The 24,463-nt window shown below is 38.8% G+C and overlaps 1 protein-coding gene across 4 annotated transcripts in view; it reads right to left on the bottom strand.

Annotated features, from left to right (window-relative positions):
- Positions 1-24,237, bottom strand: part of LOC120738856 (gamma-aminobutyric acid receptor subunit gamma-3) — a 72,846-nt gene extending 48,609 nt beyond the window's left edge. The window contains exons 1-2 of one of the 4 annotated variants that reach the window (XM_040040382.1): positions 23,726-24,237; positions 23,369-23,514 (exon numbers count right to left, since the gene is read on the bottom strand). In XM_040040382.1, the coding sequence (XP_039896316.1) occupies positions 23,369-23,514; positions 23,726-23,778 (199 nt within the window). In that variant the 5' untranslated portion in view covers positions 23,779-24,237. Of the gene's footprint in view, positions 1-1,123; positions 1,369-1,430; positions 1,738-23,368; positions 23,515-23,725 lie in introns of those variants that run through there. The other 3 variants (XM_040040383.1, XM_040040386.1, XM_040040385.1) reach the window with 3 other exon arrangements.
- Between the last annotated feature and the right edge of the window lie 226 nt (positions 24,238-24,463).

The raw sequence follows: 24,463 nt of genomic DNA, 5'->3' as shown, positions 1-24,463 counted from the left end.
GGTCCATAATCAGTGGATGGTTGGTGCGGGCTCTTGATGCTAAAACAAAAGTGAGCAGCTGCACGGTGAATTTGGAGCAGAAATGTCCCCAGCTTCTCACAGGAAGTTTGCAAAATGGCTATATCGACAAAGACTATCTAGCAGATTGTGCAAGTGTTTGTGTATGAACTGGACTAACTCTCATACTTTTTGTCGCAACTTCTCTCAGTCTAGCTACTGATCACAACCACAATCTTCATTCATTCTTCACAATAAAACAGGATAACTGTAAAAAATTAATCATATGTAATGCAAATGTTCTTTTAAACTTATTTCAACACATTTTAATAAATTACAGTTTGACCTGGTTAAAAACAAATAAGTTGATTAATTTAAATAAATAAACCACAAAAAACTACCCAGTCCAAAGTTCAAATGTTGAACATCATATTGACCTCCAAGTTGGGTCATGCTTGGACTTCCAATTTGTGGACCTAGTTTGGACATTGTATAGATGTCCAGAATTGGTCATGGACTGATGAACCCAATGCACGTCTATCCCACGTCCAGTGTTCAGTGGGTGGTGTTTGTATTTGCGTCTTGTTTTCCAAAATTTACATTCAGTGTGCAAAGTATATATATATATATATATATATATATATATTCTACATTCAGTCTAATATTTAATTGATCTATGGATCCACCAAGCCACCTAGAAGGGCTCGTATTAAGTGATATGTATACAGCAACTGATAACTTACTAAATACATGCTAGGCTTTCAAATAAGATGAGATTGGCTGCATCTGTACAATCTGGTAATTAAATAATTTTCACACCAGGAAGTTGCCTCAGTCTTCATTTTTTTGCAACCACCATCAATATACATCGATACACACATTCCAAACACAACAACTTAAAGGACTTCCTTTCTTCTTTTCTTTAATTAATTTACACCAGCCTGTCTTATTCATGGAGGGACACCCCTGGCTTTCCCCGCCTCTGCTGCTCTCGGTCATTTCATGGACAGGTGTAAAAGTGTAATTTAAACCTCAAGCTTTAACAGCTAAGTGACAGCTATGACACACTGCTGCCACGAGTGTTCACATTTGCATAGCAAAGAGCTCTTCCATCATTTTACATTACCTGTCTTTAGAGTCTTCATGTCTCAGCCAATTAAATGCACAGCGAGAATTTTTTACACCTGCCAGTCTCCCTTCCAGCATTCGCTTCACATGCTAACAGATGGCACATGAGAGAACATTTCTGGAGAGCTCCCGCTGAGGCAGCTTTTCAAGACCATTATATTCATAATGGCACAACACCTGGTGAGCAAACTAAATTGATCTGAGGTAAAATGTAAAAATATCTGGAATATTTGTCCAAAACCTCTCATCATAACTTTTTTTAACACCACCACCACCACCACATAGGCCAGGCTGCAAGTACTTACACTCCTACAGGTGAAGTGTGTGGAAGCTGTCAGATGATTATGTCAGTGACTGCAACAGGATACGTGCTGGCAGCAGAAGGGAACAAAGTAATTGGACACAATTAACCCTGATAGTTGGGCAGCAACACACTCGTGCCGCTCGTTTCCTCACCTGTGCTAATCGCTCCTGAACAGCGCGCATACACGAGAAACACCGGTGAATTTTCTTTTTCAAAACAAAAAACTCATGAGGTCAGTCTTCAAATAAGGAAGAGTCACACTCTCAGTATTTTATAAAAGTCAACAGAGATGGAGACAAGGGTCAAACAAGCAGAAAAACAATGACTTAAAGTGACCCCAAAATCTCCCCTTCTTTTCATTGCACACGTGAGTCATAGTACATCTATCATTATATAAAGATATACTGCTGTGTAACTGTGCTTTTCTTATGCTTAAATGGATCAGCATGAATCACTGACCTAAAAAGTTCAACAGGAAGTACTGTGATGTCATACTGTGCAATGAAAAGTATGCGGAGGTCGAGGTTTTCAAAGGGCAAGTGAGCATATTGATTACAAATTAAACCCTCAAATGTCTCGAGCCATTTAGCAACTAAAATGATTGTTATATTTTATAAAAGAATATTGGTTCTCTGTTTGTGCTTCTAATACTTGTAATGTATGAAAGATTCAATACTGTGCTTACTGTCTGCCCACTTTTACTCTTCACACAGCCTGAGCTGTCTGAACCATAAATTCCACATTTGGATTCTTCACTTCATCAAACCTGTTGTCACTGATTTCAGTCCAGTTCTTGTGTAACTTTGCATACCACAGCCTTTTCCCCCTGTTTCCCTAAGAATGACTCGTTGACAGCCGATATGTCTTCAGATCAACTGAAGGTCCAAATGCTTCTCTCAGCTCCTGTGTCAGGTCTCTGCTGTTATCTTTCCTATTTCTTAAGGAAATGACTTTCAGATACTGTTCATCTGCCGTAGATAATTTTTTAGGCCTGCTACTTCTGCTTTTGTCCTCTACTTGTCCAGTTTCTTTCTTTATTTTTAAAGGACACGCTGGACACCATGCTGAGACAGGCCAAGTTTTGAGCTAATAGCTCTTTGAGAATCACCTTGTTAGTCCAAAAAAAAAATCTGTTTTATGCCTGTCGAGCTGTATTATCTTTGGCATTTTTCAATGATTCAGCTAAAGAAATTAGAAAACTATTTTTTGTGACATACTGCTTGTAACAAAGTCCCTAAAGGTACATTTTTAGAATTGGTTCTTACTTGTTTGTTATGTTATGTGGGATTAACAGTGTTTCATTCCTTTTAGGCGCCTTTTTTATGCTTGAATGATTCATAGATCAGTGTAAAATGGTTTAACAAAAATAAAAAAAAATAAAAGAAGAAAACATAAAAATCGAGACAATCAGCTACATAATAAAAAGGACACATAGTTTTTGTAGCTCAATGCAAGTTCGTTTTAAAAAAGAATCACAGCTGACCTTAAAATTTCCGATCTGTACGTTCTTTGTTTAAATTCAATCAAGGAGCGGCGGTAAGGAGGCAATCATTGCAGCAGAGCTTTGTCACTGACAGACATGCAATACATACTCTCTTCGATTTGCTGGGGTTCACCATCCTAGCGAATTGAGATCTCTTTCTATAAAAATATCCTATTTTCAGCTTTAATTGTCTTTTAATATGTTTTTAAAAGTGTATCATCCAGAAGAAACTGAACATGGACTACAGGCTGGATAATTGTAGGTGACCTTGTAAATGTCATACTTGGACTTATTTTAAAACTTTGATAAAACTATGTGTGATCAGAGAAAAGCATAAGTCTGTGTGGTTGCAGACCAGGTGCATGTCTTTGGAATAACCATTTCAAAGGCAATGCACACCATCACAGTTTTGGTCGTGCCACTATTTTCCCTTGTGTGACTACAATGTGCCAAAACGAGATGCCTAATTATGGAATAATTACCACCAAATTACAACCAAATCAAAGATTCTAGTGTTTTAAAAAAAAAAACATACATATTTTCAGGCAATTTTCCATAATCCTGGAAACCATTAGCCAGACTAACAGGCCAATTCCTGCATGAAAAGAAATATATTCACAAATTCATGGCAGGAAATAGTTATGAAATTTAAAATATTCTAATGGCAAATAAAATGACAGGTCATAAATGGGCCTGCTCAGTCATTTGCAAGTTAAGATGATGGTTAGTTTTGATCTTCTACTGTTTTTGTACCTTTCAACCCTAAAAGTATAAATATGTCCTTTGAGATACACACCAAATAATAATAATTAAAAAAAACAATTTCCTCTAATAGCATGCAAAGTGTATTTTATGGGGTAAAGTGACATTTATTAACAGCGGGCGATACAAACTGTCACGGTGCGGAGTCTGTTTTGTTTTTTGATTATTAATATGCGTCATTTCAGTTAGTTTCTGGTTGTATTTTGGTGATTTCTAGTTCTTAGGCTTTGTTCCTGTGCCTCCCATGTTCAGTGGGTCATGTCTCCAGTATAGGTTTGGTTCTGTCTTTATGTTTATTCATCTGTTTCCCAGTTGTGTCTCTTCCACATGTCACAATGTCAAGTCTGCATTTTTGTGCACATCTCTTGGTTCCTGTTTTACTTTAACAGTCTCGCGTCCCGTGTCCCGTGTTTCGAGTTTCCCCTTTGTCTCGTCATATCAGCTGTCTTGTCTTGTGTTTTCCAAGTCAAAGGTTCCATCCAGGTCTCAGGTTATCAAGTATTGGTTTTCTGTGTTTAGCTTTCTGCAGTTTATGTTTTTATTAGTCATCTCAGTCTCCTCTTGCCTTTTGCTTTGTAGTATTTTGTGCAGCCAACAATAAAGGCTTCCACCCCTCCGTTGTCTGCATTTGGCTCCACCTCTTTCTCTTCACACAATCTATCCTTGCATATCATGACACAAACAGGTGAATCAGCATTTGTACAACTTAAAAATTTTCCAATTCTAAAACCTTGCTTCACGACTCATCGGCGGAGATTCTTCTGGCAATTTTTCTGATTTTGCATAACCAGTAGGCACAAGCGACAAGTCTGTCAGTCTTGCCTTATCAAGAAATGGCTAGTTCTCCCAGAAATGAAGAAACCACAGTTTTGAAATAAGAGACATTCACAAAGTCTGCCACTCATATCATTATACACACAGAATTGAGCATAAATGGAAAGTTTTTCTTGTCTTCCACTCCAGCAAGAATAGACAGAACTGAGTGGGCTGTAAGAGACTACAAACAAAATCTAGTTCAGTATTTAATTATGTCTCATTGAAGATGTGTATCTTTGGCAGTGAAGCTGCATTACATTACTTTCTTCATTATGTACAGTATAATTGGGTGGCAGGCTGTAATTCAGCACCTGCATACAGTACCACTTAGCAACAGTTAGGCTGTGACTAGTCATTCAGTAAATGGAGACAGCTCATTAACTTTAGGGAAAGAGATGGCATGAACTAGAAATTAATTAGCATTAGTGTGTAGGTTATTTATCCATGCAGCCATCAGAGAATACTATCTGTGGTCCCGTTAAATATGTTGTACTGTTCAGATCAAATACCAACACATTAAAAAGTGTGCGATCAGCTGTGCACTGGTGAACGGGCACTTGGAGACATTTATACGCTCCTCCAATGAGCGGGACAGGGAAGCCTGTTGTGAGATTTATTTGCCATTAGAGTGGGCAGAGCATGATGAACAGGTCTATAGAGACATTAGCTAATCTTGCTTCAGGTTTGCACTGGAGCCTGGCCCTGTCTGTACATGAGCGGAGACAAACTGCAACCTCGTCTGTGTGTTCGACACACTGACAGTGATATTTACGGCAAACAAAAACGTGTCACCGTAGCTGCATATTTGCCTTTCTGTGGTAAAACAAAATTAGAAATGTCCTTGTCAGGCCGCGCTCGGCTGTCAGCTCTATTCAAAGAGAACGGATTTGAATAAAATAAAAAATAAAGGAATGCCAGGACGGTACTCATCTATAAGTCCATGTTACTTCTCACCTCTCTTTATCTTTTGCTGCTTTAGTCTCCATGAACTGTCAAACGATGACAAACAGCACTGAAAATGCATTTTCATTATCTTTGCTTTCACTGGATGTAACATTCGTAACCATCCGAGTTTATTTAAATAGTCAACCTGATCAGTTCTTCTGACCTCCTTGTGGTTCCAGTTTGCTGTTGTGCTCGCTTTGTTTAGAGCTGTTTTAATACAGTTCTTCATATTATGAGATTTTCAAGTCTAATTAGTTTATGTGTTGTCACATTAATATCATTACAAAGTATTTGTTAAACTTTTTAAATACATACTGTATATTGCAAAATTCACATCAGTTTTTTCTAATCTTGGTAATTATTGTGTTTCTTTATTTGTAATTCAGTTGGATTCTGATCTACACAGTGATGGTAAAGTGTTATCATAATTATACTATAATTATAAAGACTCATAATGCATAAACCTACCATAAAGTATATAAAACTGAAAAAGTTTGACTATATAAAAATGACCCGTATTTAACCACAGACTTGGTGAATATAAGAACACTGGATACTACATTATGATTTTGATCTAGTTATTAACATTTTATCTTGCAATTAAAATAGTAATTCTGTAGTTAAACAAAATGTTATATCATATAATCTCAAGTGGAAAATGTCTGTCTTAATTTTCTGTCATTTTAAAATTGTGAAATAACTCAAATGTTTAATTTTAAAATTAATCATAGTTTTGAGTATCTCTTTTCAATCTAAGTCACAATGTAACATGAAATATAGTTTTTCTACTAGTCCTCGTACCACAACATTATTACTTATGTTTATAATCCTTTCATTTATCAGACAAAGAAACTTTGATTGAAATGTTAAGTTAAAAAAAAAAGGATCTTCACAGTGCATTTACTTAAACCTGCTTTAACAACTCATTTACCTTGATGACATAAGTTCACTTAAAAAAAACTTCTCTTACAATCTGATTATTTTGTCAAATCAAATGTTTGAATAACTGTTCTATAATCCTGCTTCAGTAAGTCATAATTTTGACTTATGATTATAATAACTGACCAAAAAACTTGTTCAAATTCTGACTATTACCAAGAAACATTTTTACCAACCAATCTTTTTAACTAGATACCTCACACACGTGACTACATAATTTGTTAAGTATCTCAAGCTTTAGAAAAATCATTTAAAAATTATTACTATAATTTTTTTCTTGTCCTTCCCCATAGTTGGAGTAGCTACTACCCACTGCTGCACATTTTAGTCTGGTTGTTAATCACATGAGCTAGCAGGAACTCCTGATGACATAACCACACATGGGATAGTCCCAGCCTCTCGCTTGGCGTCTGCATACTCTAAGCCACAGCATAAGGACTGATGGCATAAAGACTTCTACTCTCACTGTCTGAGCTCATTGCAAGAAGAAATGCCAAGGGCTCTGAAATATTCAAAAAGCAGAACAGATCACCCCCTTCGGGCTAGCTGTACCACGGCTGATCATCTGTCACCCAGTAAGTAGACACCAGAGCCAGTTTAAGGAGGGCCCTTTAATGAAAGTGTGGGAAAATAACTGCAATACAGCTGCAATCAAGGCCAACTTCAATCTAAGAGTTGTACTCACACCTTAGTGCTTTTAGCACTTTTCAGCTGTCTCTTGTTGCACGTATAAAGAGTGCATCACAGATTGTGACCATTAAATGTATTTCGACAGAGCCCCTGATTTAAATTGAAACAATAAAGCCACTGACTTTAAAGTTATGCCTATTAATCATCTTGTTAAAGTGCAAAGTTCTGCTCTTGTCATGGTCCGTGGCCCTGTGTCTAAGGAGTGTGTGGGATGCCCCGGTGGCCACACCCCCGGGCTGGACCATCACCATCACACCTGCATCCCATTCCGGGCAATTACCTGGAGGACTTTTTAACCCTGCACTGACGGATGCTCCACGCCAGTCCGTTAGTCACCCCTCAGTGGTAACTGGGCTCCCCGCAAAAGCTTTGTATATATGTGTTACATGAACTACATCAATTTGTGTCTGCCACCTGCCTGTCCTTCAGCCTGCTCGGATCACTAAGTGCACCATCTGTCCTCATCACTGCCTCCTCGGGTTCACTTCCCACGGACACACTTCCCCCTTCTGAGCCCCACGGTCCCGATTACGGCCTCCCTGTTTCGTTTGTCTTCGCGGTTTTCTTCAGTTCCACATTTTCGCTACCTTGGTTGTTCCGGGTCACCTTTTGTTAAAACAATAAAAGCTGTTCTCCAGACTCAATACGCATTAGGCGTATTGAGTCTGCTCTTGGATCCCACTTGTGTGCATGCACTGTGGTTCATGACAACCCTCCTCAGCATTTTGAACACCAACTGTGCTGCAACCCACAGGACCTAAAAGATCTGCTGTCATGGCCCCCGAGGCAGAGACCACAGGGCACCTGCACGAGTCCCGAGTATATTCCCCTATTGGTCAAGCAAATGGTTTTAATATTGTGGCTTACTGGTGCACATTGCAGTTACTGAAGTAATACTATAAGGCTCTTTATAAATGGCCACATGAATCACCCTGACAGAAAAATCTAAACTTGAATTCTAGGATGTTTTCAACCTTATGTTATGGTTAGAAATATCTGTTCCTTGGATCATGATCAAACTTCCAACCTAATTGCACAAAAATCCTTTAAGCAGTATAAATAAAGATGTTTAAGTCTAAATCCACAAACAACAGTAACAATAACCGGTTGACTTGATTGTGACAGACTGCCCCGCTCATCTCCCACATTATACAAAGGAGGCTTTCTCTTCTTCCCAGACACTGAGACAAATACTCGTGATGTATTAGAGTGAACCAAACGTACAATGTGTAAACTGGATCAATCAATCACTGTCACTGCTTTCAAAGCTGAGTCTGACGCATCCTGACAGGAGCCAAAATAGTTACTAGGTAACAAATGTCTAAACAAATGTCTCCGTCATTTTTCTGTGTGAATGGGCTCCACTTGAAGCTGCACATTTCTTTTGTACTTCTTCCTCTTTTGTCATTTGAAAGCTTCTTATTTTACTGTAGTTGTTAGCTTTAAACCTTTTGTGCACATTAATGAAAGAAAACATTTAAAGTTCATTAGAGGGCTACGTATGTGCGCCTGTTATTATGCAGCACTGCTTTTATTCTTTTCATCCATCACCCCATTGTTTTTAAATCGGACAGGGGTTATGTTCCTGCAGATGCAAACTACTGCTGTTTCATGTTTAAAGAAAAAATAAACGGGGCGCCTTGATTGTGAAGCAGTCACAGAGAACAATTCATTTGTCATAGATTAGATGACTGCCATCGTTCATCACAATTTGTCACTTCGAGCGGTCTCATTACTGTATAACGTAATTTTTCGTCTGGTAATGGAGCTAGAAAAAGCTGCCTGAAGAAAGTGTGACAATATGTCAATCCAGAGGTGTTGTAAACACAGCTGTTTGGAATTCTTATACAGGAACATGAAATACTCTGTGTGCTAAACTTGACCAGTCCTCTTCCATAGACTGGTAAATGGTAAATCGCCTGTAATTTTATAGTGCTTTACTTAGTGCCTATGGACCCCAAAGCGCTTTACACTACATTCAGTCAGCCACCCACTCACACGCTGGTGATGGCAAGCTACATTGTAGCCACAGCCACCCTGGGGCGCACTGACAGAGGCGAGGCTGCCAGACACTGGCGCCACCGGGCCCTCTGACCACCACCAGTAGGCAACGGGTGAAGTGTCTTGCCCAAGGACACAACAACCGAGACTGTCGGAGTTATGGTCCCCTAAACCCTTAAGCTTCAAATGAAACATCACCAACCATAACTATATTTATCTTTCATATACAGTTAAGTGATTTCTTAAAGTGTTTTATGTAAAATCGCCTGTGTTTTAACATCTAAAGTGATAAGTTATTATCATGTGTTTATCATACCTGTACCATTTCCTTTATCTGCATGTGACAGATATTACTAACTATTCAAAAGTCATTAGTTATAGATTTCAAACACTTTTATTTCAGAAGAAGTCAAACACACTCTTTTGTCATTTTAACAACAAAATCTAGATGACCTGGTGACTTCGTAATAAGATGTAGCTGATCAGTGTGGTGTTTGGACAATAATATGGATGAACTTGATTAGATTATTAAGACCAGAAGAGTTCATGGATCGTTGCACTGAGACTGCCTCACTCATCAGCTTCGAGACTTTTCAGGTCGACAGAGACGTAAGAAGAAATGTGAAGACTCCACCTGTTATGACTAAAAGGTACGGGTTCCAGTACCATGTCCTTGTAATATCAGGCATGTTAGTGAAAAAGCCACGTTTTTGGGACCTGAATGCTGAACTGCAAGCTGTTGGAATGTGTCTCTGTTACTCACCGAGGGAATTCATCACTGTTTGAATCAACACCCTGTTTGGATTTCTCAATCAGCTAACTCAGAGGTTACCCAAATGGCTGTGGTTAATGGATGTGGATAATGAATGGATCCCGACCCCCCACCATTTGCTGGAGATGCAGTGGAACACGAAGCTGACACACTGACACAGATGTTACAGATACCTGCATTTAATTTATACTGAAGCCCCTTATTGTATCATATTGCGATTTTGATTTATTGAGCGCTTTTCTATATTTTCTATTTAACTTTTTCTATTTAAATATTTTAGTGCTTCTTTCTTTAGTGTAATGTATTTGTTTTTCATTTTTTATTTGTTATGTTTTTGGCTGCTGTAACAGTAATTTCACAACTTTCTTCTTCTTCGTATCTTCTTCTTCGTCTTCTTCTTCTCATTATTATTATTCATCCTTTATAACTCCCATTCTTGTGTATTAAATTAAATCTGAACAAACATCATGTTGGTGTCTAATTTTTTTTTTTTTCAGCAGAACAAATCAAAAGCGTCTAGGTTATTTAAAAAAACTGCTCCTTACAAAATGTAATGCCTAATCTAGGGCTGGGCGATATAGCCTAAAATCCATATAGCGATATAATTTGAAGCACGTGCAGTAACGATATACAGTATATCACGATATATTCTTTTCTTCTGTATAGCCCATTTCCCACACTATAAGGCACACTTAAAATCCTTTAATTTTCTCAAAAATCGAGAGTGTGCCTTATGTATGAATTCTGGTTGTACTTACTGACCTCAAACCGATTTTGGTGTGCAGAAATCTGTTAAAAATGTTTTAGTACAACTTTGGTAAGCCGCACTGCTTGATGGATTGTCAGAGCATTACGGCTGCCGTAGTGAGGAGCTTCGCGGAGTAATCTGGGTCCAAAACTCCGTCCATTTCAAGTCGGTCCAAGTCACAACGAAACACTGAGAGTTAAAAACGGTCTAACTTCTTTCATTTCTTTAATTAAATCATCAGCGTTGCTGCTTTAGCAGGTGTAACAATTAAGTTTAACATCCATGCATCCATGAAAACAGAATTTATTAAATTTAACGGAGTTAGAAGTTAGCAGGAAGTTAGCTCACTAGTTTCCACCTCTAAACTACTGACATTACCATGTTCAGTGACTTGCAGAGATTCTGAAACTAATATAATTGTTTAACGTACAGCTCAGTGGCTTACACTTCCACAAAACATGAAGACAGAAAACTAACACGCAGTGGCGTTCTTGCAGCTGCGGGTACTGAAGTTCGAACTACCGTTATATGCATAGTTGTGCTATCTGATCGCTATAGCGACACAGCTATGTTTTATCTTAGTAAACCAGGGCATGGAGAAAAAAAATTAGACATTAGCGACAAATTCGAGATCTCGCAAAAGTTTTAGCTGCATTCTTTGAAGGCCGCCAGCTCGAAGCCGACCGGGAGGTCGAGGCACGATGTGCTGGGAAAGCGGTGTTCCTCCCGGCTGTAGTAGGTCTCGATCTCCCGTTAGCTTCGAGCTAGTGGGTGTCAGATCTCCGAAAACATCGGAGCACTTTTGCAAATATGTGATGTCTTGTAAACCGAGCAGGTATCTGACGTTTACACAGCTACATTCACGCCTCAAAATATCTTAAAAGTGTATTTTGTGACCCAGAAAGAGTAATATTACAACTAAGTAGCTGCCGCCATTGTTGGAATTTAACTTTTGCAAGATCCCGAGTTTGTTTTGCGAGATCTCGAGTTTGTTGGGGTTTTTTTTGTTTTTTTTGTTGTTTTTTTTATTAGTAATATAAACATACAAACAAAATGCACCATATATTACAGATTCAGAGAATAGACATTTCTTACATATTAGCAACTTTCATACATAGTGAAAATAAAATATAAAGATGGGGTCACATAATTATTAACTCACTAAATCAAAATCTTCCATAAAGGAAACAAAAAAGCAGCCTTTTTCTTTTTAACTAAAGTCAAAGATTTAATCAACAGGTTTAAGTCGTTTTTCCAGTAAGCTAGTGTTGGTTTAGTCTTAAAAAAGCGACATTAATGTATAAAATGCTTGCACAAGATTAATAACACATTAACACCATAATTAGCTTTCTTTTCTTTCAAAAACACTCCAAACATTATCATATTTAAGGTAAATGGGGTAATTTGAATCCCACTGGAATAGAGCCAGGTATGAAAATCCAACCAAAATATTTGTATAAAATTGCACAAAAAGAATAGATGGTCCAAATCCTCCTCTTCTGTTTCACAAAATACACAATTACCCGTTTCTATTTTGAATCTATCACTAAGGAGTCTATTTGTCGGGTAAATTTTATTCAAGATTTTAAATTGGACTTCTTTCCCTTTAGGAGGGATAGGGAAGGTGATATAATCAGTTCTTATTTTTTCAATTTCTTCCCTTTGGAAATCTTTTAATATGTAATTACGTCTAAGTAAATTTGGAGAATAAGGACTCCTTAATGAAGATCTAAGAAACTTATTGTTGCATTTAACATCACAAAATCGAATACCATCTATATATAATTGCCTTAACTTGGGGGAGATGTCAGAATATATTATATCATTTACAACTATGTTTTTAAGTGACAATGGAATGGATTTTATAACCCGATTAAATTTACTTTTAGAACATTGGATATTGAACTTTTGGCAAAAATCTTGATGTCCTAGAACATGTCCTTCCTCATCTACAAAATGGGCAATTGCCCAAACACCTTTTGATAACCAATCTTGAATAAAAATAGATTTTCTGTTCATCAGTATATATCTATTGTTCCAAATTGGGCTATTATGTGGAGTGAAATTATGTTTAAGTAACATTTTCCAATAAAGAAGGACCTGTTTATGGAATTCAGAGAGTTTAGCAGGTAGCTTAGTAATTTCAAAGTCACACTTTAGGAGAAAGTCGATACCCCCCAGTGTGTTAAAGACCTTACTTGGTATAAAAAACCAAATAGAGTGTGGATTATTCAGGAAGGATTTTAACCATTTAAGTTTCAAAACACCATTCATTATATCAAAATCAATTGCGTTTCCACCGCCTTCAATATATGGTTCGAGATCTCGAGTTTGTTTTGTGAGATCTCGCAAAACTTTTGCGAGATCCCGAGTTAGTTTTGCGAGATCTCGCAAAACTTTTGCGAGATCTCGCAAAAGTCCGTCTTAATTTTTTCTCCCATGTCCCCTGCGGGGCTCCGTAATATCGCCCACCCCTAGCCTAATCACTGAATAATTACCAACAAATTACAATTGAATCCACAAGTCCAAGTCCACAATGTTAAAAACACATATTTCCACACAGCTTTCCATGTTTTAACCTATACCAATGATCAGAAGTTACAGGACAAGTAGTCTGACAAATTAATTATAAGGAGGGTTTTTATGATATTTCACATTACTACAGTACATAAAAATATATAGCTGGGATCACAACTGATGCCACTCAGACAGTTAAAGGTTAAAAAACAATACCAGATGGGAAAAATATCAAGTTTACTTAAAATTCACCTTTTCTTCATATTTTCCTCCTAAAATCATAACCAGTGAAGTACAATAACAGGAAAAAATGACATTTGGACATTTAAAGTTGACTCTCACTCCACAACTTCAACAGAGGCATCATTTTACATTCAGCCCATGTGTTGGAAACGCCTCTTGTTTAACTACGAGTTTAAAAAGTCACATTCATTAATGCCAGCAGGACAAGGTCAAATGACTTCAGCTCACCATCTGTCATCAAAGGACCCGCAACACAACAAATGGCTTTCTAATGTACTTATCTGTGGTGTGTGGTCAGGGGAATTACAAAAAATAAATGCTAATTGCCCGCATCCTATTTATCGTCTCTTCTTTGAAATTATCCATACAAGTTAATTTAGTGTGCTGTGGCTGGGTGGCCAGGAGGAATACAGATCTCTGATACACTATAGAATAATAATTTTCCGTGTAAATGACTCCTTGTGGGTGCAATGGGGGGAAAAAAACAGCAAAAAAACCCCACCAGAAAAATAGTCCCTGAAGAAGCTTAGTGAAAAGGTCACTGTGTTTATTACTCAGACACAAAGTCTGGACTCATACATCCTGTGGGTGACTGCTGAACAGTCTAGCACACACATCATCCATAAAAAGTAAAAGTCCCGTTCTAATCATGACTTTCACTTGTTTGCTGTTTCAGTGCATCCATCACTCCCATGTCATTTCCACGGCAGGGGAATGATAGAAAAACACAAACAATAAACTCGTTATGCAGCTGCTAATTTAGATTTTTTTAGCGTGAACCGTGTTCAACTTGAAATTCAGTGTAAAAAAGTGAAAAAGTGCTGAGAAAGTTTGTCTGAGCTACCGTCAGTCTAAGAACATTGTTGAGGCTTTTTTTGTGTGCGATACACACACAAAAAAGCAAATTTGTGACTCTTCAGGCTCTTGAAATGCTCCTTATAATTGCACTTAGCATTTTTTAGATGGTCTTATTGACCATTTGGCTCAACGTAAATTCATGGCTGTTTCTTTTCCTTTTCAGAGTGAAAATTGTGCTGTTGGATGTCAGTTACGTTTATATAATATGTAATTGTAGCCATTCCTTCAAATGACCGGAATGCTGTTATAGTTTGTGCTAGAGACAAAATTCAAACAAAGAAGCGAAGACAGGGTTACGGGTATATTTCGTATACCATGGCATCATAAAGCATTCAGCAAAGTATTGCTGTCTGAACACACACAGAAAAATCAGCTATGCCTCAATTTCACCATGTGGGCATAATTCCTCAATCCTTTTGGGCCAGAAGTAAAGTTCAAATGGTTCCTGGCTTTGACATCTCCATTAATGGTATTTTTCCAGTTTATGCCTTTGCAAAGAGATTATTACTTCATACATTAAAAGGGACATTATTAATTAGGTGGCATGAAGGCATCACAGCCCTGCTGGAGATTTGTTGGCTGCACATCCATGTTGTGCTCCACCACATCCCAAAGGTGACTGCACCTTTGGGACTGAGACCTGGTGACTGTGGACGCCATCTGAGTTCAGTGAACTCACTGTCATGCGATGGACATGGTCAGCAGCAATGCTCACAGCTGTTTTTCCAATCTTCTGTTGTCCAGGTTTGATGAGTTACATCAACAGTAAGCTGAGGCTACATGAACTGTAAGCCTCAGCTTACTGTTCTCAGCTAACAGGAGTGGCACCCGGTGTGCTCTTCTGCTGCTGTAGCTTATCTGTTTCAAGGTTTAACGTGCATTCAGAGGTGCTCTTCTGCATGGCTTGGTTGTAATGTGTGGTTAGAGTTATTACATTATTTGAGTTACAATCTGGCTATTTTCACCCAGAGAACTGCCGATTATTTGATATTTTCTCTTTTTTAGACCCTAGAGATGGTTGTTTGAGGGTAAAGTTCTTGAAACACTCAACAGATCGTGTGACACCAGCCATTTCAAAGTCATTTAAATCTCTTTTTTTCCTCATTCTAATGCTCAATCTAAAGTCTTGAGTATGTCTGCATGCCTAAATGAATTTAGCTGCTGCCATTACTGCTGATTCAATAGCTGAATGGGTGTTCCTAATAAAATGGCTGTTAAGTTTAAATATATTAGTGGTTATATTGATGCAGGCTCATAATAAGCATGAAAGCTTCAAATAATGAGTTCTGACTTAACAGTCAGGTAAAAACTGGTTTAAAGACACAGGGATGAGACAGGATGAACTGATGAGTGTTATTGTGAACTGTGACTCATGCCAAGCTACTCTGATAAAGTCATGGAATAAACGAAGCAGGAAATTAGCAGAACAGGTCGCTTTTAAAACAAATCTCCCAAAAAACTGGGACTTATATCTGCTTCAGAGTCTCATGGCTTCACTGCTACCACCTCCCATATCTACATATATCTGGACTGGATCTGGACCTGAGCCCTAACTGCTGTAAGGAATTAAGTAACATTACTGAAAGCACACAAATAAGCTACTAAATGGACCTGTTTGAGATTTTTTTTTTTGTTATTGTTATTGTGGTTTCCAGGGAAACTCAGTTATATTACTGTTAGATGTTACCAGGTTATAACGAAAAATAGATTACTGAGCTACAGGAAAATTGCACATTATTTATCCTCTCCAATATGTTATTCTTGAAGCTTCAGGAAGCTTAGATAGATTAAACTGCAGTGAAAGCAGATGAGTAATAGCAAGAGAAAACACATTTCCATGACATTAATGTTTGGATTAAAAGTAAGCATCCAGCTGAGCACTGGATAACTCTAGAACAAGAGGTATTTATGTAGCTCTGACAAAGGCCATCGTTATGCCGTATGCTGATGGAAAATCTAACTAATCCATTGTTTGTATGAATCACAACAGTCAGGAGAGGATTTAAAACACCAAGGAAAAACAGTTTAAAAAACTGAAATTGACCACAGGATGAGCAGATGACATAGTAAACTTTAGGTTTGTTCTATCAACTGAGGAAAGTGAGAGTTCAGGGTTATTTGCTGGAGTGAAACATTGAGAAAGTAACTCTAATAAAGTGGCACTAAGGATGTAAGAACGGGATCATCTCTCTCAGGAACGCATTGAAAGGGCTTTTCCAGAGCATGTGTGAGGTCATCTATACGTGCCACTGAGTAACACCCAGCGTACCAATCACATTTTTTTCTTTTGTGCCCTTTATTTTTTCCCAGACAGGAACAACGGAGCTTGCACTACTTGGTATCCATAGTAACAGAGATATTATACAAGATTCAGGTTGTAAAAATCCTGTTTGGTAAAGCAGTGACTGAAGAATCTCAAAGAGATGCTGAAGGATCCACCTACTTCGTTGTCCAAAACAACAAACTGTATACAAAAGATGGACGTAGCCACTGTGACATCATCTGTGGGTTTCTCCCTTTTTGAAGCCAAATGGTGCAGGTGTCGACTAGGGGTGCAACGATACACAAAATTCACGGTTCGGTTCGGTTCGATACTTTGGTGTCACGGTTCGATATTTTTTCGATACAAAAAAAATGTTCATGCCTTTTTAATTTGTCATTTATTAAAATTATAAATATATATTTTAACTCAAAAGTACAGTTTTTAAATTTAACCCTAACCCTTGTGCGTGTTTTTTATTTTGACAGCGAATGCGCACCTGCGGACCACTTATGTGCAGCCCTGGTTATTTAGCTCGTCATATTGCAGCCACAGAAATTCTTTTGTCCATGAAACCATAAAGCTGCACTTTCTTTTTGCCTTATAGTCTGATTTGTCATAACTTCTCCGTTTTGTGGTAAGCTTTTCTTTGGCTGTCACTTCTTCACCCTGACCTGTCTTATTTGGCTCAGCAGAACTAAAATATATATCTGTCTGTGAAGGTTCTCAGTCATCCAGGTCATCGTAGTCAAATATATATCCTGCTGCTTTTACACGCTCACTCACATAAGCTCAGCGATTCTCTGCGCGATCAACCTCTCACATGTTTAAGCTTGCTGCGGGAGATTTCACTTGTCATGTTTGCATAGTAAGCTAACAATTAATAAGACGATGTCAGAGGAATTGGTGCGCAAATTATCATCACTCACAGATCAGTGCTGTCGCTCTCTATACACAGTTCGCGCGATTGCAAAGTGAAAGCAAAAAAACAAGCGCAAATTCAAACGCGATTGCAATATGTCACATATTGACAGTGGCTCACCGATGCCAATGACATAATTACCCAGCTACATTTCTGAAAGAATGCAAAAGCATTGACATATATTTTTCCTTCCTACAATAGCCCGACGGGCAGGGAAGAGATAGATTTTGGTAAACCGACTGAAAAAAATCGCTAGCCCCGGGACGTCGGGCTAGCAATATTGCGAGCCCTGTATCTGATTGAGGAATCACTCATCTTTGGAAAAGAGAGTTTATTACAGAGAAATGTCTCTTTCCAAAATAAAAGCTATACTATCCGCTTCTTCTGGGCTATATTCTCAGCAGCATAACATAAGGAGAATCATGTGCTAACAGCTGTCTAAATGACTCGGCTAAAGTTAGTAGCATGCTTGCTTGTTTTTTTTCTGCTTCCACTTGTCTTTGCACTAGGATGATGTCGGCGTAAATGTGCAGTCATATTCGTTGTGTTCCCACTAGTGCTTTCAGGTTAATCTCGTTGAAATGACCTTAACGCCACAACACGGCAAATCTCCGTTAACGAGCTACCGCCGATCGCCCCGTGCATGGGGCTAGACGGCCAACACGTTAACGAGCTAACTGCGCTAACACACTAGTTCCCACCCATGTAATTGAGCATTGCGTGGCACATCCAACATACTGTTTTACTTTAGTCCATGACTCGCTTACCTTCAGGGTCATACGTCACATGAAAACTAAAATAATTCCAAACGCCAGATCTGAATGAGGGTGGGGGAGGTCCATGTTACAAGGAGAGCTTAACTTCTGTCTCGCTAGCTTGCCCTGCGCTCTTCCTTCTGACGATGCTGTCTGTGTTGAGCGCTCAGTGAATCTGCGTTCGACTACTCCGCCTAGGCTGCACTGTCGAGCCTAGGCGGAGTAGTCGAACGCAGATTCACTGAGCGCTCAACACAGACAGCATCGTCAGAAGGAAAGTTGATAAAATAAATTACAAATTTTGTATTGTTCGATACATATGCGTACCGAACCGAAAGCACTGTATCGAACGGTTCAATATCGATACGAATATCGTTGCACCCCTAGTGTCGACAATAATGGTCTCTTCTTCTATGGATCTATTAAGACTTCCCAATTAGGTTAAAGAGACAACTTAGGGCAGTTTGCATGCTTTGAGAACACTAATTTATCTCTTAATGCAGCTCTCCCCAAATGAATGATTAATCTTGATCAGTAGATCTACATTTGGAAATGAGAAGAGTTTCGCTATTGGGTGTATAAAAAGCTTGAATATAGCCACTGTGATGTCATCTATTGGTTCTGGACTCAGCAGTTCATCTTGAAGCATCCAAATAAAATCCTAAAATTTCACTCATCAAAACTGCAGCACAGACTTCTCAGATGGTCGGTTAATACAATGAACGGCGCAGCAGCCATCGCCATATAATTGCATCAAAAATGCTTGAACAATGGAGCTCCTGTTGAGTGACTCCAAAAACTCAGGTGAAGCCTAGCAGACACTTTTGTAGCAGGCTGATAACATGTTTAGGTGGTTTTGCCATCTTTTGGCTTTTAGCTCCGGAGCTTACAGCTTGCATTTGAGAGAACTTGCACAAGTTTTTTGACACTGTTGGTTCATGCTTACTTTCCATTGTCAATAGTCTTCAGTCAGGCTCCGTTCCCTCCGACTTTAAACATGCTGTTGTGGAACCTATCCTTAAAAAGCAGAATCTGGACTCAACAGTTTTATCAAATTACAGACCAATCTCTAAAGTGCCTTTTTTTTTTTTCAAAAGTTCTGGAGAAAATTGTAGGTTTGGCAGCTCCAGGCCTTCTTAGATAAATACGACATTGGTGAAGTATTCCAGTCTGCTTTTAAAATGCACCACAGTGCTGAAACTGCTCTCTTAAAAGTTTTTAATGATCTTTTAACTTTTACTGACTCAGGAGATTCTGACATTTTAAAATTATTAGATCTCAGTGCTGTTTTTGATACAATAGATCATGGGATTCTTATCTCTCAGCTGCAACAATGTGTTGGAATTAAAGGAATTGCTTTGGAATGGTTTCAATCCTGCGTAAATGTTAAGGAAAATGTTATAAAACACTTCTTCAGTAAAGACTCAGAGAAGAGAAACACACAGAACTTCTTGCTAGCAAGGGCAGCCTCCAGACTGAGAGACTCGCGCTGAGAAACTGCCCCGGTCTTTTATTTATACTTCAGTGGGTGCTTGCGTGTGTGGGGGGGGGGGGGGGGGGGGGGGTCAGAGTGTGACCCCATAAAGACTTCCCTAAACCTGCTGGTCTCGAAGTCCAGCAGTTCATCAAACCAAAAAGCACTTAGACTAAAACAAATATAGCTACGTTAATCCTACCGTAAAACAATAAGACAAGGTACGACCTCTTCCCATACTCACAGGATGTAGGTGTGCATTCCACACCAAGCCTTTGTAGCCTGCTAAAGATCACACATCCTATCAATACACAATTGATTATATGCCTCTAAGTATACATGGTTGAATATTTCCTAATACAAATAACTACATGCAGTATTCTACCATATGCAAACTTATATCACTAAAAGATTATACTGACTACTAAATACAATTTATCATTGACACTATCTAATCAAACTTTCTCTCTTACACTCAGAGACAAATTATCTCCAAGGACCACACTTTTTTTGTGGGGTCCCCCAGGGCTCTATTCTTGGCCCACTCTTTTTTCAATTTACATGCTCCCCAAGGGTTCAATTTTTCAAAAATACAGTATCTCGTTTCATTGCTATGCAGATGACTCTCAGATCTACCTTCCGCTGAAACGCAAATCTGTGAATCCTCTGAAGGGACTGTTTGATTGTCTGGAAGATGTTAAGGCATGGATGGCTTTAAATTTTCTCAATTTAAATGAACAGAAAACTGAGGTCATTGTCTTTGGTCCTTGTAACCATTCTGACCTTGGGCCCTTAAAAAACTATATAAAATCCTTTGCAAGAAATTAGGAGTGATCTTTGACAGCAATTTAACATTTTATGAACAGATAAACAATGTAATCAAGACCAACTTCTTTCATCTTTGCCTCCTTGCAAAAGTTAAGCCATTTCTCTGTTTCAGAGATTTTGAGAACGCGATCCATGCCTTCATCTCATCTCGCCTCGACTTCTGTAATAGCCTCTACTCTGATGTTACCTCGTCATCAATTGGCCAGCTGCAACTCATCCAAAACGCTGCAGCACTGCTCCTAACTGGCACGTGCAAGCAAGATCACATATCTCCCATACTTGCATCATTACATTGGCTGCCAAACAGTTTTCGAATTGATTTTAAGATTTTAACACTTGTTTTTAAGACGCTGCATGGACTAGCTCCTACATATCTTTCTGGTCTTCTAACCTGGTATACTCCTGCAAGATCTTTGAGCTCTGCGGACCAAATGCTACTAGTTGTCCCAAGGTCCAGATTAAAACACAGAGGAGACCGGGCATTTGCGGTGACTGCTCCTAAACTCTTTGCCTCTGCATATCAGGACCTCCCCAACACTGGATACTTTTAAAACCTATCTAAAGACCCATTTTTATTCTCTGGCTTTTAAATCAGTATGAGTTGGTTACTATTGTTTTTATTATCTTATCATTCTATGATTCTATTCCCTTCTAACTTTATCGCATTTTATGTCTTCTGTTTTGACTATTTTTATTGTACAGTACTTTGGTCAACAGATGCTGTTTTAAAAGTGCTATATAAACAAACTTGAACATGAACTTTAAGGTGTGGGGTTGGAGGAGGCATGTCATCCACCCTTGGTTAGGATGTATTAACATTTTGTTGTTGTTGTTGTTATATATATATATATATATACACACATACACACACACATTTCATGAGTTGCACAAACACTCAACTAACTCTCATCACTGGGTGTATGATTTATTACAGCAGCTGGTGATGATGATGTGATGATGGTAAAGTGCTGATATTAGCATGAAATGCCTACATGTCCCAAAGTAAGAATCCAGTGTCATTATCTGTCGGCTATCATTGCAAAAAAACAAAACAAATTCACATTATAAAAAGTCATCTGATGCACTGTTACGCACATCTATAGCAACTGCAGCACCTTTAATAAAAGTATGATTTTACCAAGACTACTGATCCCAGGCCTGCCAGCACTAGTTAGATATTTGTGGACAGGTTTTGTTAGCAAGGTGCCATCTAAATCAAGGCTACAAATGCAAACACCCTCCATCAGCAAAGCAGAAATCGTGATCACGAGCTGAATCTTGGTCACATCTGAGGCGACGCCTGCTGTTAAACACAACAGGCTGTTAGGTGTCAACTGGATGTCGCCTGCTGCTGCTGCTGCTCGCAAAGCAACTCGGCTTTGTCAGATGGATAACGACTGACCTCCAGCTCAACCATGTCTTGCTTGTTCTTTTTGCAAAGATGAAAGTTGTCCATTTTTAAGTTAATACCTAACGAGCAACAACTCACAGAAGTGTGTTCTAAGAAGCCCCTCTTTGTTATGCATTGATTCTAACTACATTACCATATGGCAGCAGCCTGCCACCAGAGGCCACTTTGCAAACCCTGAACAAGAACAGAAGCAGAGCCTCTTCAGAGTCTTCAGAGTTGACAAACACATTCACTTTATCCAGGAGAAAATGAGTCAGGGAATTACATATCTCTCGCCTCCACTCAAAGTTTCCACCTTCAGATGTAATTTATATTCATGAGGACATGCTGATGAGTTACACCTTGACCCTTTGTGATCGTGGGTCAGAAAGTAAAACCACTAAAAAACTTTACCTGCCCATTAAATGCACGAAATAGTTTCATCTAATAAGAAAGAATGTCCCTAAATTCATTGCTTTAAAGTTATGACCACAAGAGTAGACTAAGGGAGCACTTCACAGCGAATAGCAAGAAAAACAATATTAATATAATATCCTGATGATAGTGGTAGCAACAGAAGAGTGTCTATAAGGAGATATTACCACATTATATGAAACCCATAGAGAGGGTGGGAATATTCTGGACACGTGCACTGAATCAACGCCACTCTGACCATGGAGAAGCAGCACTCCATTCTTCAGAGACATGTCCCACCCTCAAGTTTGGATTTTTGTAATGAACGAGTCAACAAGGGTGATGAAGCCAAACACCTCAAAGCTTTTCAACAACCACAAAAAACCCAAAGAAGACCAAGGAGAGCTGACCGTCAAAGACTTTCCTGCAGAATCGTCCTGACATCCTGGAATAACACCGAACAATCACATCTGCTGTAGGAACAAATAAATTCTACAATATTCAGAAATTCCCTGGCATTGTCACTGCTATTGAAGTTAGACTTTATAAAGTGCTACTCCAACACCTCTATCAGCCAAAGAGAGATGGAGGAAATCACCTATCCCCTGTGCTTCATGTGTGGATGTCTGAAGATTGTAGTGTTTAAATAGTTGATAGTAAGTTCACATTTTAAAATGTCAATACTTTTAGTCCTTTTAAAAGTTTTGGTTTACTTAGTATTGCTGTTTCATTATAACGGCTGGACAGTTTTATGGAGTCTTCAGCATCTTTCATTAATGCAAACCTTAAAAAAAGACTAATAAAAAGGTATTTTATGTACATTTGTACAGGAACATTTAAGCTTGTAAAATGAAATTAAGTTCGGAACAGACTTTTTGGGCTCAGTGTTAGCAGTGGCGACAAACCTGGGAAGGCTTTAGCTAATATTGACACTTAAAGGTTTTAGTACACACTTCGTGCGTACAGTGTTATGTAGGTTCTGAATTAAACATTACATTTATCTGATTCTAGAACTAATAGCATCCCCAGGTTTCACACAGGTGTGGCTATAAGGAGAAAGCTGCTTTGCATTCAAATTCTGTGATTAGTTAGCTGAGAAATTGGGACAGAAGTAACCCTTACCTCCAATATCCGGTCGCAGTTTCTTGTCATATTCTTTCAGTAAATTATTGAGTATTTCCGTGGCGTCGGTTTGCTGGGATTTAGGAGCCAGCATCTGGTTCACAGTGACATCCTCGTAGTCCTCCTCGGACTCGATTGTTAGAGAGCTACAGGGACACAAATAAAAGAAGGTGGCTGAAAACAGCAGGAGCAATGACACTGACTTAAAACATGCAGCGCAGTCTGCAGAGTGCATGCATGCAAAGACATCGTTAGTGTCACTGAGTCCTTCACGCAAACTTAAGAGCCAGCCACAAAGTTTCCTGAGCATTTAAAGCATCACCAAAACGCATCACGCGACCAAAGGGCGCCACTTACCAGGTATGAAGGGCTGAAAGAAGTAGGATATAAGCCAGTAGTGGGGATGTCATGTTTGTCGCAGGAGGACAACAAGTAGAGATGTGTGAGAGGACGGTGCGTAAGGTGTCGGTGTCTGGACGCGACGGTCACTGCTGCTCAGGGGAGAAAACGTAAGAGCAGCCCTTCGTAGTTTGTAATCCAGCAGAAATGTCATTCATTGTTGTGAAATAGATCCTTCCTCATGGGAGTGCCTCCTCGTATAGACGGAGGAGCAGCTGGTCTCACCTGTACAGGGTTGCAATTCCTGGATAGCGGACGCTGCTTGTGCTTTACGCAGGTGCGCACACTCTGAATGCGTCCCTCTAAAAGCCCCTGGTCCACCAAAAACTCCTCCGTGGCCAAACCTGCGTCACTCCACTGTAGGGGCTACTTTACAGATCTTATTAGAGCTGTTACACCTGTTCTCTTTAGTGGTGTTTTGCTTTCTTTCTAATTATCCGTACAAAGTGCCAAAAGAACGCATCCCTTTGTGAATACAGTATAGATTATTTGTATGCAAGGCAGGAGCGTCTGTGTGCATATATATGATTATTTTTATGGCAGGAACTAAAGTTTCTTATTTTAGTGGATTTTTAAATTTTAAATGGTGCCAAAAACTCTGACAGAACAGTAAAAGTGATACGGGTGATGTCATCTTATTGCCTCTTATGTGCGACCAAAAAGTTCTATATATAAAAATAGAATTTATATTTATTT

The sequence above is a fragment of the Simochromis diagramma genome, unplaced genomic scaffold (assembly GCF_900408965.1).
Source record: "Simochromis diagramma unplaced genomic scaffold, fSimDia1.1 OVJJ01000026.1, whole genome shotgun sequence".
In the NCBI taxonomy this organism is placed as follows: Eukaryota; Metazoa; Chordata; class Actinopteri; order Cichliformes; family Cichlidae; genus Simochromis; species Simochromis diagramma.
Note: the sequence above shows the minus strand (reverse complement) of the source record. Positions and strands in the feature narration are given on the sequence as shown.